The sequence below is a fragment of the Myotis yumanensis genome, unplaced genomic scaffold (genome assembly GCF_028538775.1).
Source record: "Myotis yumanensis isolate MYYU_CA2020_CCGP unplaced genomic scaffold, mMyoYum1.0.hap1 SCAF_8, whole genome shotgun sequence".
In the NCBI taxonomy this organism is placed as follows: domain Eukaryota; kingdom Metazoa; phylum Chordata; class Mammalia; order Chiroptera; family Vespertilionidae; genus Myotis; species Myotis yumanensis.
In genome coordinates, this window is record NW_027223759.1 from 55238119 (window position 1) to 55256219 (window position 18101).

Below are 18101 nucleotides of genomic sequence, written 5' to 3' on the forward strand. Positions count from 1 at the left end.
GTTATACTGTGTTTTCTCTCTGAATCACTGTGAATAACTGAGGCTAATCAAGGCACCTACAGACCAGCATGTTAAGACTCTGTACTGCTCGGTGGATGATACTCAATTAAATTCCGTTTTCTTAATTCCAATTAACACACAAATTTCAGTTAGCTTTGCTATAGGTAATATTGTAGAGAGAGAAGCTTCCAGATGCATCTGTTATATTTTCCTTCATGTCCCAATCACTAAGTATACCAGGCAATAAAACCCATGATTCCATAGAGCCAGCCAACATAATAATAGTGCTTTTGAACCTCCATCCCCTGAATATCTACATAAAGCCTGGAAAAGTTTGGAATAGTTTCTGTGGTCAAAGAAGGTGTGATAGGCAATTTCTACCCATGAGTTTATATACTCTTCTCCCCACCTGACTTTTAACCATGAGTTTAAAGGAGGACTAGAAATATTACAAGTACTTGAATCATTTCTTGCATATCTTTTATCTTTACTTCATCAAAAATATGAATAAAGCTGTTGTCATTAATGTCTATTATTTAGTACCAACGTTTAAAAATTATATTGTTTTATGTGATGAATGGTTATGACCAATACTGATAAAAATGTCAACATTTTATAGGCCAAAACAGCTCTCGGAGAACATTTGCTGAATGTTGGTGTGAATCGAGACAATGTTTCCGAGATTTTGCAGATTTTTATGGAAGCCCACTGTGGACAGACTGAGCTCACGGAGAGCCTGAAGACCAAAGCCTTCCAGGCTCACACGCCAGCACAGAAAGCCTCAGCCCTGGCTTTCCTGATCAATGAGCTGGCGTGCAGCAAGAGTGTAGTGAGGTAAGCATGTGCCCAGGCTTTTCAGGTGATTCTGTGCTGTTTTGAATTTGTCTTATCACAAAGTAATGCAGGTTGCTTAGAGAAAATTTCAAAGTTATAGACTAGCACAAAGAAAAAAATTAAAATTACACTGAACCCCTCCCCCCCATTCAGAGGTAACTAATAATAAATTTCAATGTATTCCTTTGTAGTCTATTAAAAAAAATTGTTCATTTAATAATTGTTATTTATATACTGAAATGCAAAAATATTCCCTTTTGCTGTGGTCCCAGAATCCAGCACTATTGGAAGAATCCAGGATTTTCATTTTCTTCACATCTTGTGATGCTAGATGACAAGATTTCTTAGCATCCATTCAGAGAATTATTCAGCTACTTATTATTTTATTATGTTCTATGCATCCATAATAGTATTAGTTTATTGGTGTATTAATTTGTACTTTAAAAAGTACTTAACTTCATCAAAGTAAGTCCTCCAGTCTAGTATTTCAAGATTTGGTGACCAAATCCATGTTAATCTCATTCTTGCTATTCATTATTTTACAGATTTTAATTATGTTACTTTTAGTTCTTTACCTTTTTAGGAAAAGGATAAATCCAAATATTTCAGAGTCATGCATTTCTATTATTGGTAGACATTTAAAGTTTCCTATACATCTCTTAGCTATGATACTGAATTAATGTAGTTTTTCACTTATGGTTATTTATTGGTAATCATTACAATTTGCTTGCCATATTAATGTATTACATAATGGATTATTTTATGTTTTATAATAAATGTTTGCATTGACAGTGAAATTGACAAGAACATTGATTATATGTCAAACCTGAGGAGAGATAAATGGATGGTAGAAGGTAAACTCCGCAAGTAAGTTATTTTTTATTAACATTAATATACTTCTTTCCCTTTGTACAAGTTTCCCAGAAAAACATATGAATTGCAAAGATAGCATGTAAACTTTATTTTGTCTAAGAATTAGAAAAGGTAAAGCTTAAAATTATGATGAGTTATGAAATTAATAAAACTCAGAGCCAGAATTTGCAATGGACAAAAAACATAATCAGATTTATTGAGTTCAGATACTTCAAACTTAGAAGAAAGTCCATTTGTCTTTTTCTCTTTCAAAGAAGTCAAGCCATCACATTTTCTAAGGTTGTTGTTGCTATCAGGTTACTTTTGTCACAAATAGAATCTGTTTGGAGCTACCACCTTTTTCTTCATTGCTTTCTAGTTAAATTTCCTCTTATAGAGAGTCTAACATATCCAAATATATTCAGAATTGAGACTTAATTAGCTACATTCCAGGAAATATGCTGAAATTATTCAACCTCTATGTTAAAAGGGTAGTTTTTTTTGTGGTAATTTGAATTGAAATTTATTCAGTCTGATAGTATGGAATGGGGAATTGTCACTTGGCCATTGCTGGAGTTAGTCTTTTCAGCTTTCTAATTTTTATTTTTTAAAATGTGTCTAATTCCAAAGAAATACCTAGAATAATTCTTGAAAGTTAATATATTTTATAATTTCTGAAAACATATTTTTAAATTTCTTTAATTCTAATTTTTATTGTCATTGATTTATTGCTCGCTGTGAGAAAAATACCATTAGATATTTTTGCTTAAAACTCACATTATGCTCTTTTAAACGTATAGAAAGAAGCCTTTTCTTTTATATCATCTTTTTTTTTAATATTAAAAGGCTCAGAATCATTCATGCTAAAAAAACAGGCAAAAGAGACACTGCAGGTGGGATTGATCTTGGAGAAGAACAGCATCCATTAGGGACACCCACTCCTGGAAGAAAGCGAAGAAGGAAGGGAGGAGACAGTGACTATGACGATGATGATGACGATGATAGTGATGACCAAGCCGATGAAGATGAGGAGGATGAAGAAGATAAAGAAGACAAAAAAGGAAAGAAGACTGATACCTGTGAAGATGAGGTAATCAAATGTAGTTGATTCTAATATTTAACTAAGACAGCATAACACTGAAAAATAAGAGAATTTGGGGTCTAGTAGATTTGCATTTTAATTCCATTTTGACATTTATTTACCTCAGTTTCTTCACCTGAAAACTGAGTATTACAATATTCACCATAAAGTTTTTTTGTGATGGGTAAGTAAATATTGAATAGAATGCCTGCAGATAGCAGGCACTTACATTGAATAAAAGAAGTTAAGTTTTTCTATTTATACAATGACTTCACAGTTCTTCAAAGAACTATGCTGATTCTTAATTTTAGGTGCTCTCTTTTATTCTGTTGACATACTATCTTATATTTATACAATGTTTCGTGTCTTAAAAGTGTTGCCGATTTTGTGAAACTGGTATGTCTCAAACACCAGTTTATTATGCATTGCCTAGCTTTAGGCACTTTTGATTAAAGATGTATAAGGCACTAAAAGTCCCCTCTCAATTTACAGTCTCACTGAGAAAGATTTGCAGTATGAAACTGTAATGTGTTAACTACTTTGATAGCGATATTTACAGTGTGCTAGGCAGATACAAAAGAAAGGCATTTAACCTTTCTGAGGAATAAACCCTCACAAAGGCTTTCTGGACCCATTAGCAGAGGCTACAAGCTGGGCTGAATGTTAACCTGGAAGGAATACAGGGAACAGTTTTCCAAGCAGAGAGAATAGCATGAGCAGGGCACAGAAGCCTGAAACTATAGTCCTTTAAGGGACTTACTTACAGGTGCTTCAGGGTTACTAAGGAGCCTCATATGCACCAACTATGAACTAGGACTTCTTAATTTTTGGTGACAGGAAGCTAATGGAGGGTTTTAAGTCAGTTTTGATTTTTAAGTGGCTCACGGTGTAGTTCTGTGGATGATAGAAATAGATTTGGGTAGGGCAAGATCAGAGATGAGAAGATCAGTCGATAGACATTACAATAGTTTAGTTGAGTTGTGAGGGGTCTGAAACTAGACCAATGGTAGTTGGGATGAAGGAGGAGAAAAGGACTCAATAAATATTTAGGAGGATGGATGAATAGTATTTGAGGATGGACAGTGTAGATTGAAGGAGAGGAAGGATTGATTCCCAACTATGTGGCATGGGTGACTGCATGCTTTGATTGCCTTTAATAGAGAGAGAGAGAGAGAGAGAGAGAGAGAGAGAGAGAGAGAGAGAGAGAGATCAGGAGGAGCAGAGTAAATAGATGATTGGGGATGAGGGGAAGACAGGTCATTGAAGACAGGAAGTGATGGTAGGTTTATCTTAGACATGATGAGTTTGAGATGCCTATGCAGAAGTTCAGCATCAGTTGGATTTAAGAACCTGAAGGTTGAAGAATCCAGTCTTGAAAATATCGTTCTGGAAGTTATTAGCACACAGACAATAGGTTAAAATCATGAGGTGGATCAGTTTGCACAAGGGAATTACTTTAGTGAATAGAGTAGTGGACTGAAGTTGGAACCCTAGGAACATCACTATTTAAGAAGAGCCCAAAAGGCTTACTGTTGAAAATGGGAGATTTCTATAGGGGGTCAGGGGCCCCAAGTCCACTTCCAGAGTTAGTGATTCACAGAACTCAGCATACAGAACTCAGCTTCTAGTTATGCTCTGGCTATGAATTATTATAGCAAAGGAAATAAAGCAAAACTAGCAGAGAGAAAAGGCATGTGAGTCAAAGTTCAGAAGAAGCCAGGTCTAAGCTGCCACAAGTCTTTTCCCAGTAAAATCACACAGCAGTTTTCCCAGGCATAACTTGTGACACATGTGATGTGTTGTGTACTGGTGTAGCTCATCAGAGGCTCAGTGCCCAGAGTTTTTTGCTGGGGACTGGCCACAAAGGTACCCTCCATGTAGCCTGTGCCAAAATTCCAGGCTCCCAGTAGGAAAGCAGTGTAAATCACATTATTAGCACAGTTTAGGTCTAGTAAGCCGATTTTATAAGTTAGGGTCAGGGAACCCTCAAATCCAAGTTCCCAGACACCAGCTAAATGCCAACCTTGTAAGCAGGCCTTTCAAAGGGTAGTAGTCAGGTCTGCAGTGTTGACTTTTTTCTATACTTGTAGTAATAACAAAAATCAAGAAAATTGAACATTTAAAAAATGAGGGTGCAGTAAACAGACAATAAGGCATCAGGAGATGTAAATTTTTGCTGGATTTGGCAACATACTGGGAGAGGTCAGCACAGTTTCATTAGAGGGGTGAGAGCAGAAGCCAGGCTAGGATTGATTGAGAACAATAACTAGAAAGTGAGAAAGCAAAGGCAACTATTTCAAGCATTGTGCCTCAGAGGAAAGGGTAGTTCCTAGAGTAGCGGTTCTCAACCTGTGGGTCACGACCCCTTTGGGGGTCGAATGACCCTTTCACAGGGGTCGCCTAAGACCATCGGAAAACACATATATAATTACGTATTGTGTTTGTGATTAATCACTATGCTTTAATTATGTTCAATTTGTAACAATGAAAATACATCCTGCATCTCAGATATTTACATTACGATTCATAACAGTAGCAAAATTACAGTTATGAAGTAGCAATGAGAATAATTTTATGGTTGGGGGTCACCACAACATGAGGAACTGCATTAAAGGGTCGTGGCATTAGGAAGGTTGAGAACCACTGTCCTAGAGGGAGACAAAGACCAAGGATTTTTCAGATGTAGAAAGACTTGAGATGAATTTTAGTTGAAGGGAAAGAGTCAATAAAATGAGAGTGGGGTTGAAGATTAAAGATATGAAGAGAATAATTAATGGTATAAGGTCCCTAATGACATTGGAAGGTATCCTATATAATAAAAGGGTAATATGCAAATCGACTGAACTGCAGTATGACTGTTCGCTATGACCTGCACTGAGCAGGCAGGCAGGGGAGCGGTTAGGGCCAATCAGGCAGGCAGGCAGAGCAGATAGGGGTGATCAGGCAGGCAGGCAGGCAGGTGAGCAGTTAGGGTTGATCAGGCAGGCGAGTGGTTAGGAGCCAGCGGTCCTGGACTGTGAGAGGGATGTCTGACTGCCCTTTAGGCCTTGAACATCCTCCAAAGGGTCCCAGATTGCGAGAGTGCACAGGCCGGGCTGAGGGACTCTCCCATCCCCCACATGAATTTTGTGCACCAGGCCTCTAGATCAATCATGGTGAAGGGGCTAGCTTTGAAGAGTAGGCTAAAGGGAAGAAGACAAGGCTATAGAGGCAGGTGTTTGTGTGTCTGTGTGAGTTTTAAGGGAAGCTACCATTAACCACAGAAATGGACATGGGTAAAATAGAGAGATAAAAGCTTAAGTTCACCTTTTACCCTAAAAGAATTCTAGGACTACATAATGATACTCAAAAAACTATACAGCCAACCATTCCTTCTGCACTCAATGCCAGGAGTATTCAGCTAAGGAATTCCAGAAACAACTCCTGTGCTTTCTTGCATCAACTCAGTACTGTTATAAAGAAGGAAGGCCTAGAGGGATAACTTTATTGATAGAATATTTGAAAATATCTAACCAAGACCACTGATAAATTACTGAATCAAATTTTTTACTTAATCCAGATAATAATGTAGAGGTACTTATAAATAAGATAATGTGCTACTCACTTCTCTTAAGTAAAAATAGCATATTTGTAAAATGTTTTCAGAAATTCCTCTCTAATGTTATATTTTAAACCAGAATGATAAAAATCACTTGAGTGAGCCTTACACAATCCGAAAAGGAGACCACATTGAGATTTCGTGCCAAAGTTATTTCATAATGTTGTACTTTTGAAACTACTTGATCATATAATTTTATGCTGTGGAAAATAATGTGAAGTGTATATAATTTGGGTATTAGAATTGTAATTACCCAAACAAAAGATGCCATTTATAACCAATCTGCTTCATTTGGCAGGTGGAGTTGTTTCCATAGCAGGCATTAAACATTTCTGATCAGCATTAATCAGCTTTTCACAGAATTGGCATCCCTTTACAGCTCTTACTATTACAAATTATTTTAAAGTGTTGACTCATAAATTGACAAACCTATATTGAGATTTCAGTGTATTTTACTGGGTAATTATCCCACTAAACTAGAATTCATTTACAGAAATTATCTGTTTTGCCTGGCTTCTTTTTTCCATGTGGAGAATTAACAAACCACACATCTTTTTCTTTAAGGGAGATAAAGACTATTAAAAATTGTTATTAATTATTTAAAAATTATTAATTTTTCTTAGACCAGACATGTCACTTAATATAGTATTTTGTTTTTTTATGTTTAATTATAGAGTTCAATTGTAGGATTTCGTTGATGACAATCTTAGCAAATCTACATATTGTTACTAATTTAAGAAAACAGTTTAAAAACTAAAAATTAACAAATATTTTAGGATCTAAGAAGCCAAATTAGCTCAGTTAAATGAAATGAGAGTTAATCTTTATAATGAAGAACCTTATTAACTTCCTGATAAAATAAAATTTTAGCCCTAGCCAGTTTGGCTCAGTGGATAGAGCTTTAGCCCTTGGACTGAAGGGTTCCGGGGTCAGTTCTGGTCAAGGGCACATACTTTGGTTGCAGGCTCCATCCCCAGTCCCAGCCAATCAATGTGTCTCTCTCACATCAATGTTTCTCTCTCTGTCTGTCTTTCCCCCTCCCTTTGACTCTAAAAATTAATGGAAAAATATCCTTGGGTGAGGATTAACAAAACAAAAATAAAAGTTTAACTGTTTAATAAACTTGATTGATAAGATAGGCACATTATTCCTCCAAAAGTATGTTTGGCCTCTTGATTAAAGTATGGGTAGAGTGTTTGTTGTTATACTTCTTAATAAACTAATTGCAGGTAAGCTTTCCACTGAGAGTCATGTGATCCCTTTCAATTAAAAGATACTGCCCTTTGTCTCAAAGATGAGTCCCTCTTCTCCTCACTCTTTATTCCTTCAACACATGGACTCTTTCCCTTATACTTAGATTTGTGTTGAAACCTATGTGAGCTTTAAGCTCACAAGTGGGCAAGTAAGAGTTTATGCTGACAATTAAATTCTAACACATTTTGGCATATAATGTTTGGGAAACGATGGAGAACCACAGCTAGAATTGATTCTGTGTTCTTAGTTTGTTGTTTTTCTCTCTGATCTTTCAAATTCCTTCATATCTCTTAAAATTGTAAGGACTGTTAGCCAAACTTCAATAAATAAAACTTTAGTAGACATTTTGCTTCTTTTGCATCATAGGAAGATTCTTAGAAATGGCAGTTAGTTAATTTGGCTGATACCTAGCAACGTCAATGTACTATTTCACATTATTTGTAGATTGACTTATATTTTTACATAAGCAAATTATTAAATATTTATCACTTTAGAATCATATAGATATAAAAATATATATTTGAGATTCAAGGGTCATTGAGCTTATTATCTTTTCAGCTTTCTTTTAATCTCCAATAGATATTATGTTACTATTAGCACAAATAATATGCCTAAATGCCTTTGTAACTTGGCTCCCTAAATCTGGATAAGGAATGGGTAAGTGATAGGTAATGGTGATACTATTGAGGTTTTCCTTTCACTTCCTTTTGTTGAGGAGCTAATCCTATTGATTTAGAAATATCTGTTCATTATAAGTTGGTGGCTGTGTGGCTTTTGTAAAATGCTTATAGAAATTGAACATCAAAAACAAGTTTTTATTTTTTTTAAACCTAAGAAGTTTCTGCATCTTCTCATTAAGTCATAATTTTGAGAAAAAAATTTTACACATTATGTGTCAGCAACTCTGCTTATTGATTTCAGATCTGTTCTTATTAATCCTCACAAAAATACCATGTTACAGATAATGTTATCACCAATTTACAGTTAAGGAAACAGTCTTAGAAGAGTCACATAATTTGTCTATATGAAATAATGCAGCTTAAATCCAGAGAAGCACATATACCTCTGTTCGTGCTTTTCCTCTAAAACATATAATTTGGTGGTAGCTTTCCTGTATTCATATTCTAGAATGAAAATTTCATTGAATCACATGTAAACTTTCCATTTATTAAATCAGTACTATATATAGTAGGGATTATTTTTTCTTTTAAAAGTTCAATGTGTTGATAATATAACTTAATCTTCTTTGGTCTAAAAATGACTTAGTTTATGGTATCAGTATTTTTGCAGCCTCACAGATTTAAACCCTTAGCATCATACTTTACTCCTTCCTTTATCTCCCTCACCCCTCTCTGCTTCATATCCATCAGTTGCCAGGATTTAACAGTTCTAATTATGTAATATCTCTTACATCTATTTTCTTTATTTCTTTTTCCTTAGTAAGGCCCACATCCTCTTTAGTCATTGCAGCATTCTACTAACTAGACTTGCCAATTCTAGTCCTTTCCCGCTCCAGCCATCTTACAACTATTACCATATTAATCTTTGAAAAGCATAGTTCTGGTGTTCAACATCCCTCAAAGGATCAGATCATTGTTCATTGCCAAGCATTTACAGCACTAGACAATTCACTCCTAAACTCATCTTTGCCATATCTCCCACCTTACCTTTCCATGTACCTTTCATGTCAAGATATGTCAAACTTTTTCTGGTATGCCCTGCCGACTTTTCTCTGATTGATTATTCCTAACCATTCCTCAGTAGCTAATTAAAACACAACTTCCACATAGCCTCTTTTGGTATAGATTCCCAGTAAAAGTTGTCTCACCCTCCCTTGAACTTTGATTCCTAATCTCTACCTCTCTAAGGTTCTTATAGCTTCCTAATGGTGGGTGTTTTTTCCTTTTAGTGTAATGTTTTATGTCTCTCACCAGATTATTAGTTTATGGAAAGCAATAACTGATTCCTATTCATTCCCATAGCACCTATCCTATTACTTTGCAATAGGAGGCTTTCATTAAATATTTGCTGATTGACTGAGTAAGTAAATCTTAAGAACAGGTAAATGATACTGTATTTTGTTATGTATAGGATGAAGGTGACCAAGCAGCAAGTGTTGAAGAGCTAGAAAAACAGATTGAAAAACTGAGTAAAGTAAGTACTTTTAGATTATAGTTTTTATCTTTTTTGCAGTGTTTTAAAAAAAATCTGCCTTGTATGAGATTAGTTTTCTGGCTGCTAACAAACTTTTTATAAGTAATTAAAATGAGGAGGTCTAGAAACATTCTCAGCTAAACCTTAAAAGTTAAATGCCCAGGTTAAAAGCATGCTTCTTAAGATGGGGCACTAACCTTAATCAGGGTTTATATCCTTCATTTAAATACAGAATCTACAAATGCCTGGCTTTATTTCTTGGAATTAATTACTTTTAAAATTCAGTCAAATTTTATGATGATAGTTTCAGCATCTTATGCTTTATTTTATATTAACATATTTGAATTGAATTTATAAACTGTATATATTTTGTACTCTTATTAAAACTTGAATTTCAGTAGCATCAGTGAAGTTTTAGATCAACTTCTTGTAAAAAATGAGTTGTTTGCCCTGGCCGGCTTGGCTTAGTGGATGGAGCATCGGCCTGCGGACTGGGGGCTCCCGGGTTCGATCCTGGCCAGGGGCACATGCCTGGGTTGTGGGCTCGATCCCCAGTGGGGGGTGTGCAGGAGGCAGCCGATCAGTGATTCTCTCTCATCATTGATGTTTCTATCTCTCTCTCCTCTCCCTTCCTCTCTGAAATCAATAAAGAAATATATTTTTTTAAAAATGAGTTTTTTTAAAAAATATATTTCATTGATTTTTCACAGAGTGGAAGGGAGAGGGATAGAGAGTTAGAAACATCGATGAGAGAGAATACTGGGGATGTGCCCGCAACCAAGGTACGTGCCCCTGACTGGAATGGAACCCGGGACCCTTCAGTCCGCAGGCCGACGCTCTATCCACTGAGCCAAACCGGTCAGGGCTAAAAAATGAGTTTTTGAAAATATTATGAGATATCATTGTTAACTTCATCACAAATTTATCTCAAAATTTTGTCATATGCTGCTTAGCTTTACAACATGAGTATAAAAATAGGCAAATACAGATATGGTTGGTTACATACATGAGTATTAGTTGTTATACACTGTAATCAACAGAATTCAGCCAGTTTGCTTTGGCTCAATAAAATACTTGATAACATTATCATAAAGTATAACACATACTACTATAAGATATGTGATAAAATAAAACTTACCTTTTTAATCCGTGGCATCAAAGATATTCCAATTACCCTCAAAATAATATTGACCTTTATAAGTGTTACTGAAATTGAAGTCAGACAAGTAACATTTAGTTCTTTTGCTATCTTTTCCCAATAGTGTAATTTATCTGCTTTAAGGCATAATAAGTATGAAGCTACTTTTATATTAATTTTTGAAGCACTTAACACCCATAAGCTTAATTACATGCATCATTTTTTAACAGCAACAAAGTCAGTACAGAAGGAAGCTCTTTGACGCTTCTCACTCTTTACGCTCCATGATGTTTGGCCAGGATCGATACAGACGCCGGTACTGGATTCTTCCCCAGTGTGGGGGGATTTTTGTAGAAGGCATGGAGAGTGGTGAAGGTAGGAACGGTTAAATCTGTTACAAAATAATAATACAAGAAATCAAAATAACGTAAGAAATCATTACGCCTTCGACATATTTTGTGCTTCCAGAATCCAATTTGTGTTGTGAATAAACGTTGTAAAACTTTTATTCATATTCCTTTTGAACTTGTAATGCCCCTTTTATGCACAAATATTCCTTCTCTGTTCATGATTTTTCTTATGCTGCTCTTTCTGACATCAAACATAAACTATTCTTTTTCTTATTTAGTGGACAAAGATGTTCACCTGTATTGTCCTTTATAGCTGCTTCCCATTTCTCTCCTTTCCCATTGTCAAATTTTCTTACTTGTGGTTTATTCTTTAACCTTTGCAGCAAGCATCTATCTGACAGTATCTCTGGAGGTAACTTGTCCACATCTAATCATAAGCCTCATTGATCTTGAGACCTTGTTCATGTTTGAAATTTGTGATTACCTCCTTTTCCATTAAACTTCTCCACTTTTTAAATTGGTTTTAGAGAGAGAGGAAGGGAGAGGGAGGGAGAGAATCATCAATGTGAGAGAGAAAATCAATTGGTTGCCTCCAGTACACGCCCTCACCAATGAGGTATCATCTCACACTTGTCAGAATGGCAATCATCATGAAGACAATGGAATACCAAGTGTTGTGAGGTTATGGAGAAAAGGGAACCCTTGTGCACAGTTAGTGAGAATGTAAACCGGTGCAGCCACTTTGAAAAACAATATGGAGTTAACTCAAAAAATAAAAAATTGAGCTGCCTCATGACCTAGAGATTCCACTTCTGGGCATTTATCCCAAGTAATCCAAAACACTAATTTGAAAAGATATTTGCACCTTCATGTTCATTGTAGCATTATTTATAATAGACAAGTGTTTATCTATGGATGAATGGGTAAAGGAATTATTATACATATTGCACAATGGAATACTATTGAGCCATAAGAAAGAATGAAACTTGCCATTTGCAACAATGTGTATGGACCTCGAGGGCATTATGTTAAATAGAATAAATTGGAGAAAGAAAAATAGCAAATGATCTGCCTTATATGTGGAATCTTTTTTAAAAAGCAAACTAACCACCCTCCAAAACAAAAAACAAACAAACAAAAAGTCATAGATAAGAGACTAGATTGGTGGTTGCTGGGGAAGGGGCAGCGATGGGTAAACTATTCTGGTGTGTGTGTGTGTGTGTGTGTGTTTAGTTTAAATAAAACAATCTTATGCAGAACCCCAATATCTAACAAAAATAGCATTGTTGTTGTGAATGTATTTATAGAGCTCCTAGCCTTTCCTGATATACCTCTATCCTATATACTTTCCAATCTCGGGGTGGCCCTAGAGGCACCTCTAAGAAATGTTAGGACTTTGCAAATCAGAGAGTGAGGTCAGAGCCATCAAAGGTGTAAGCACAAAGTGCCTAAAGGGCTCAAAAACAGGGAAATGTCATATAACCTACTCAGTATTTTATCATAATGTTTGGCATACATGGTCATCTCTACCACTAGACTGTGAGCTCCTAAGGGCAGAGACTACATGAAAAGAATCTGGGAGCAAAGTAGATATTGGAATAGAGTAAAAAGGGATGGAGAAATGAGTTGTGAGACCATTCCAGTAGCCTAGTAAAAGGAGGGAGGCCCTGAACTCAGGCACAAACAAGGAGAGTGGGAAGACAGACATCCTGAAGGTAGAATTGCTGTAAGAAATTATTGAACATGATGTAAGAAAAATAGCATTAGAGCAGGTTTGATGAATTAATCCTCACTGGAAAAATTGTGATGTTTTAAACTGACTCAGAGGAATCAAGAGGAACAGTTTGTTTGGAATGAAATTAAAGTTTTAGTCTATGGAGGAAGTAGAATAACACTTAGAGGTAAAGCAAAAGGTTTTAGTATAGAAATCTAATTTAAAATGGCAAAACTGTAAGTCACTTGAGGGTGGAGAGCCTTGGTAAAGCTTTAGCGCCAATAAAGCAATGTCCAGGTGAGTGGCGTTACCTTAGCTGTAACAAGAATCATTCGAAACGCTAACAATGGAACAAAATCAAACTAAGTTATACCCCAGACCAATGAAATATTCTTCAATTTGGCTAAGAGCCACATCATTGTCAGTCACTCAGGCATGAAATGTCGAAGTTATCTAGGACATCAACTTTTCCTTCACAATGTCTGTAGTCAGTCTTTTTGCAACCCTGTGAAATCAAGTTCTTTATCAATGTACCTGGATTATTGCAGCTGTCCTTGACTTCTTTCTATACAGTTCCCTCTTTCTATTATGTCTCTATTCTAAAACCTTGAATGACTCCCTCTCGCCTGTAAGATGATGTAATAAATCTCTATGTAACCTAGTATACAAGGCCCACTTATAGCGTGAGTGTACATCAAACATTTAGAACTCTTCACAGAAAAGAGAGAATCAAAATGGCTCCTCTTGTAGGTGTAGCTAGCAAGTGTCATCTGGAAAGCAGGAGAATCTGGACATTTGTGTCCATGCATTCATCTGTAATATGAACAACAGGAACCTCCTAACCACCTGTTGTAATCATGACAGATATCAAAGAAGGAGATGAATATTGAGGGGCCCCGCATACGAAGTAGTCTTCATTTTTCCTCTTTAACTCCAGGATGCCAAGGAACTTTACTGAAGTGAAATGGTGTTGTTCAGTACCCTTACCTGAATTTATTCTTGCTTAGGAAATGCAGTCTCTTTCTCCTGCGAGTATGCAACACTGTTGCACTTCTAAATTGCAGAATGTAAATAGTGGTGCCCAATAATGCACTAGTGTAAAATGACAGTCTCATATGCATATAAGATTTCTGGAAGGATATATAGACGTGATTGGTGAACCATGGCTACCTATAATGACTAGAAATAGGGACTGAGGAAGTAGAGCAGAATGGGTTTAATTTACACCTCTCATTACCAAATATTTTACCTTGAATGTATGTTACTTTTCAAACTGAATAAAGTGGTGGATTTGTATTTTTAAAAAACTTTGCATAAATTACTTTTAAAACATTGATCAAAAATATGAAACAGAAGTTGACAATGGAGAAATATCAATAAAAACTATAAAAAGATAGTCAGCCTTACTAATGATCAGAAAAAAATATAGTTTAGATTTTCACCTCTCAGGTATTGACAAAAACAGAAAATATGTCAACACCTGAGAGGTGAAAATCTAAACTGTATTTTTTTACAACATTACTGAACATTCCTGAACATTACATTATGTGTAGTGTTCAGTTTCATTGAGGGCATAGGCAAACATGCTCTTATGTATGTATTTCTGGTATGAATGGGTGTTGATCTCGACACTGAGCAGGTGGACAATATATTGCAAAAACTCTGAAAAGTACAGATCTTAAGAATCAGTAAGGTTTTTTCTATAAATTTATCGTAAGTAAGTAAACCAGGAAAAAATTAAAAGTCCAAAGATACAGATACAAGATCATTTATCATTCAAAGCATTACTTATATTAATGAATAACTGGGACCAACTAAGAGGCATCAGTAGATGATTTATTATTTAAATTATGATATATTCTATTGAATACTCTGTAGCCATTAACATTTATAGTATAGTTATATATTTATTGATACATCAGGATCTTTACAGAGTAAAACATGTATATTAAAATGTCATGCATATAATAGGAGTGCCTTTTTAAAATGTATAGGTTTAAGTATGTATGTGTGTGCATAGAGAAATGCTGGAAGGATATATACAAAAAAGTTAATAGTATTTTTTGCTATGTATTAGAGCTTTTAATATTTTTTATATTTTAATTTTTTTGTTATAATTAATTATACAATTACATTAATGTTCCAATATTCAAAAAATCTAGTCTATAAAAAAGGAAAATTTAAAAAGTATTAAGTATCTAGAAAAGTCTGTTAAATATTTATATATATAACTTGATAAACTTTACTAAAATATAATTATAGTATTGTTTGATCTGGAATAACTGATATTCATAATACTTTTCAATTTTTATAGGACTAGAAGAAATTGCAAAGGAAAGAGAAAAACTGAAAAAGGCAGAGAGTATTCAGATCAAAGAAGAAATATTTGAGACTTCTGAGGACACATTAAATTGTTCAAATCCAGATCATTGTGAGCAAAAGGAAGACCCTAAAGAGAAAGACAACACAAACCTATTTCTTCAGAAACCTGGCTCTTTTTCAAAATTAAGCAAACTTTTAGAAGTAGCCAAGATGCCTCCTGAGTCAGATGTAACAACCCCCAAACCAAATAATAGTGCCAATGGGTGCACAGTGTCTTACCAAAACAGTGGGAAACACCCAGTAGGCAGCATCCAGTCAACAGCTACACAAAGCAGCTTGGAAAAGGCAGACTCTAATAATCTGTTCAGTGCTGGTTCAGGAGGCCCAGGGAAGTTCTACAGCCCTCTCCCCAACGACCAGCTGTTAAAAACACTGACTGAGAAGAACAGACAGTGGTTTAGCCTTTTGCCCAGAACCCCTTGTGATGACACTTCGCTTACCCATGCCGATATGCCAGCTGCTTCTGCAGCGACTCCTCAGTCTCAGCCACCGTCTAAGTCACCTTCACCTGCCCCAGCTCCTCTTCTTGGATCATCTTCTGCCCAGAATCCTGTTGGCCTAAATCCATTTGCTTTATCACCTCTTCAGGTTAGTACTGCTAAGTGTAACTCATTTTCATGTTGCTTTATTTGATCTTTGACCACATGAAGATTTTCCCTCAAGGGAAATCAGTTGAATATTTATAGTCCTGCTATAATTTAAAAACTGAAGAGAGTCAGAATTGGTATCACCAAGCTTCATCAGAACTACTGATTTCTAGTCTAAGTCTAAGACAAAAGCGTCTTAATTACTTTATAATTATTACTATTACAGTCTATCATAAAGGAAAATACTTTGAGAGCAAATAAGAACATGGATTTTAACATTCTTATTATATTTAGTTTTCCTGTAATTGTGATAAGTGAAATAATATTTTTCAAAATTTTTAAAAAATTTCAGATTCCAAACATTTTTTCAAACTACTGAGATTGTTCTACTTTTAAATTATTTTGTTGTGTGTTTTTTGTTTTGTTTTGTTTTGTTGCAGACAAAAAGTGGAGTATCTATGATGGGACTCCAATTTTGTGGGTGGCCCACTGGCATGCTTACTTCCAATATTCCATTTACATCACCTTTACCTAGTCTGGGATCAGGGTTGGCATTATCTGAAGGAAATGGTAATTCATTCTTGACTCCCAACATTGCTTCAAGTAAAAGTGAATCTCCAGTACCACAGAGTGAAAAAGCCTCTTCAACTCAACCTGCAGCTGTTGAAGTAGCAAAACCAGTAGATTTTCCTAGTCCAAAACCTATTCCAGAAGGTAGGTACATTGAGATAGTAGGTACGTTGACTTTATCTCATTATAGATTTCTTATGTTATAACTGAATCTTTCTTTGATGATTTTATATATAGTTATGAATCTTCATATTTGCATTGTGCCATTAATTCACATTCAAAATATTTGTAAAAGATCTGCATATTTATTTTGACTCAGAAATGCAGTTTGGTTGGTGGAGAATTATTGACCCAGAAGACCTAAAAGCTTTGCTCAAAGTGCTCCATCTCAGAGGAATAAGGGAAAAGGCATTACAAAAACAAATTCAGAAGCACCTGGATTATATTACTCAAGCCTGCATCAAGAATAAGGATGGTACGTGCCTAAAAGAGATTTCCGCGATGTCTTGCTTAGTTTTGAGAATTGATTCTTTTTTCTTAAGCCATATTTTTGTATGTTTTGATTTTTAATTTATTACTAAATGGCATTTTTTTCTGTCTTGCTCAACAAACAGTAATTGCATTTATTAAATTAGGTATTATTATCTTAACATTATTTCAACTTGCAGACATTGTTTTGTTTCTTAAAAAAGAATATTCCTACCTTTAAGAGTAAAATGCATGCATATGCAGAGGTAGCATTCATGTATTAAGTAGCATGTACATGTTGTCTCTGGAATTTATCATATTCTGGAAGAAAGCATTGAAGCATGAAGTGGATTTTAAAATAAATTTCTTTTCAAATGTAGTTGCTATTATTGAGTTAAATGAAAATGAAGAAAACCAGGTAACTCGAGATATTGTGGAGAACTGGTCAGTAGAAGAGCAAGCAATGGAAATGGATTTGAGTATTCTTCAGCAGGTAGAAGATCTAGAAAGGAGAGTTGCATCAGCAAGTTTGCAAGTGAAGGTAAAATTGACTTGGAATAAAATCTCTTTAGGATAACGGAAGGTAACTAATATTTACATATGCTTGATATGTGCCAGTTACTGTGCTAAATGTTTTCACTTTATCTCATTTAATTCTCAAAACAATCCTGAATAAATTTCCCCCACCCTACAGGTAAGAAACAAGGTGTAGTAAGTGGCTAAATGTGGATTCAGACTAAGTCTAACTCCAAAGCCCATGTTCTTTTTCTTTAAAAAAAAAAAATTTATTTTTATTGATTTCAGAGAGGAAGGGAGAGGGAGAGAGAGAATAGAAACATCAGTGATGAGAGAGATCATTGATCAGCTGCCTCCTGCATGCCCCCTACTGGGGATCGAGCCCGAAACCCAAGCATGTACCCTTGACTGGAATCAAACCTGGGACCCTTCAGTTCACAGGCTGACGCTCTACCCACTGAGCCAAACAAGCTAGGGCAAGCCCAGGTTCTTTTTACTAAATCTTGCTGCCTCCTTTATGGTATTAAAAAAATACCATTTCCAATATGCAGTTGTTTACCACAAACAGAATACCACAGTTTTTCCCATGAATAGTGTAATACT

The 18101-nt window shown here is 35.4% G+C and overlaps 1 protein-coding gene across 21 annotated transcripts in view; it reads left to right on the top strand.

Moving 5' to 3' along the window:
* Positions 1–18101, top strand: part of BAZ2B (bromodomain adjacent to zinc finger domain 2B) — a 252927-nt gene that overhangs the window by 214178 nt on the left and 20648 nt on the right. For all 21 annotated transcript variants that reach the window (XM_070422897.1, XM_070422903.1, XM_070422899.1 and 18 more), the window contains 9 exons: positions 620–834; positions 1627–1701; positions 2533–2776; positions 9711–9773; positions 11142–11286; positions 15290–15945; positions 16385–16658; positions 16834–16989; positions 17363–17523. In XM_070422897.1, the coding sequence (XP_070278998.1) occupies positions 620–834; positions 1627–1701; positions 2533–2776; positions 9711–9773; positions 11142–11286; positions 15290–15945; positions 16385–16658; positions 16834–16989; positions 17363–17523 (1989 nt within the window). The remainder of the gene's footprint in view (positions 1–619; positions 835–1626; positions 1702–2532; positions 2777–9710; positions 9774–11141; positions 11287–15289; positions 15946–16384; positions 16659–16833; positions 16990–17362; positions 17524–18101) is intronic.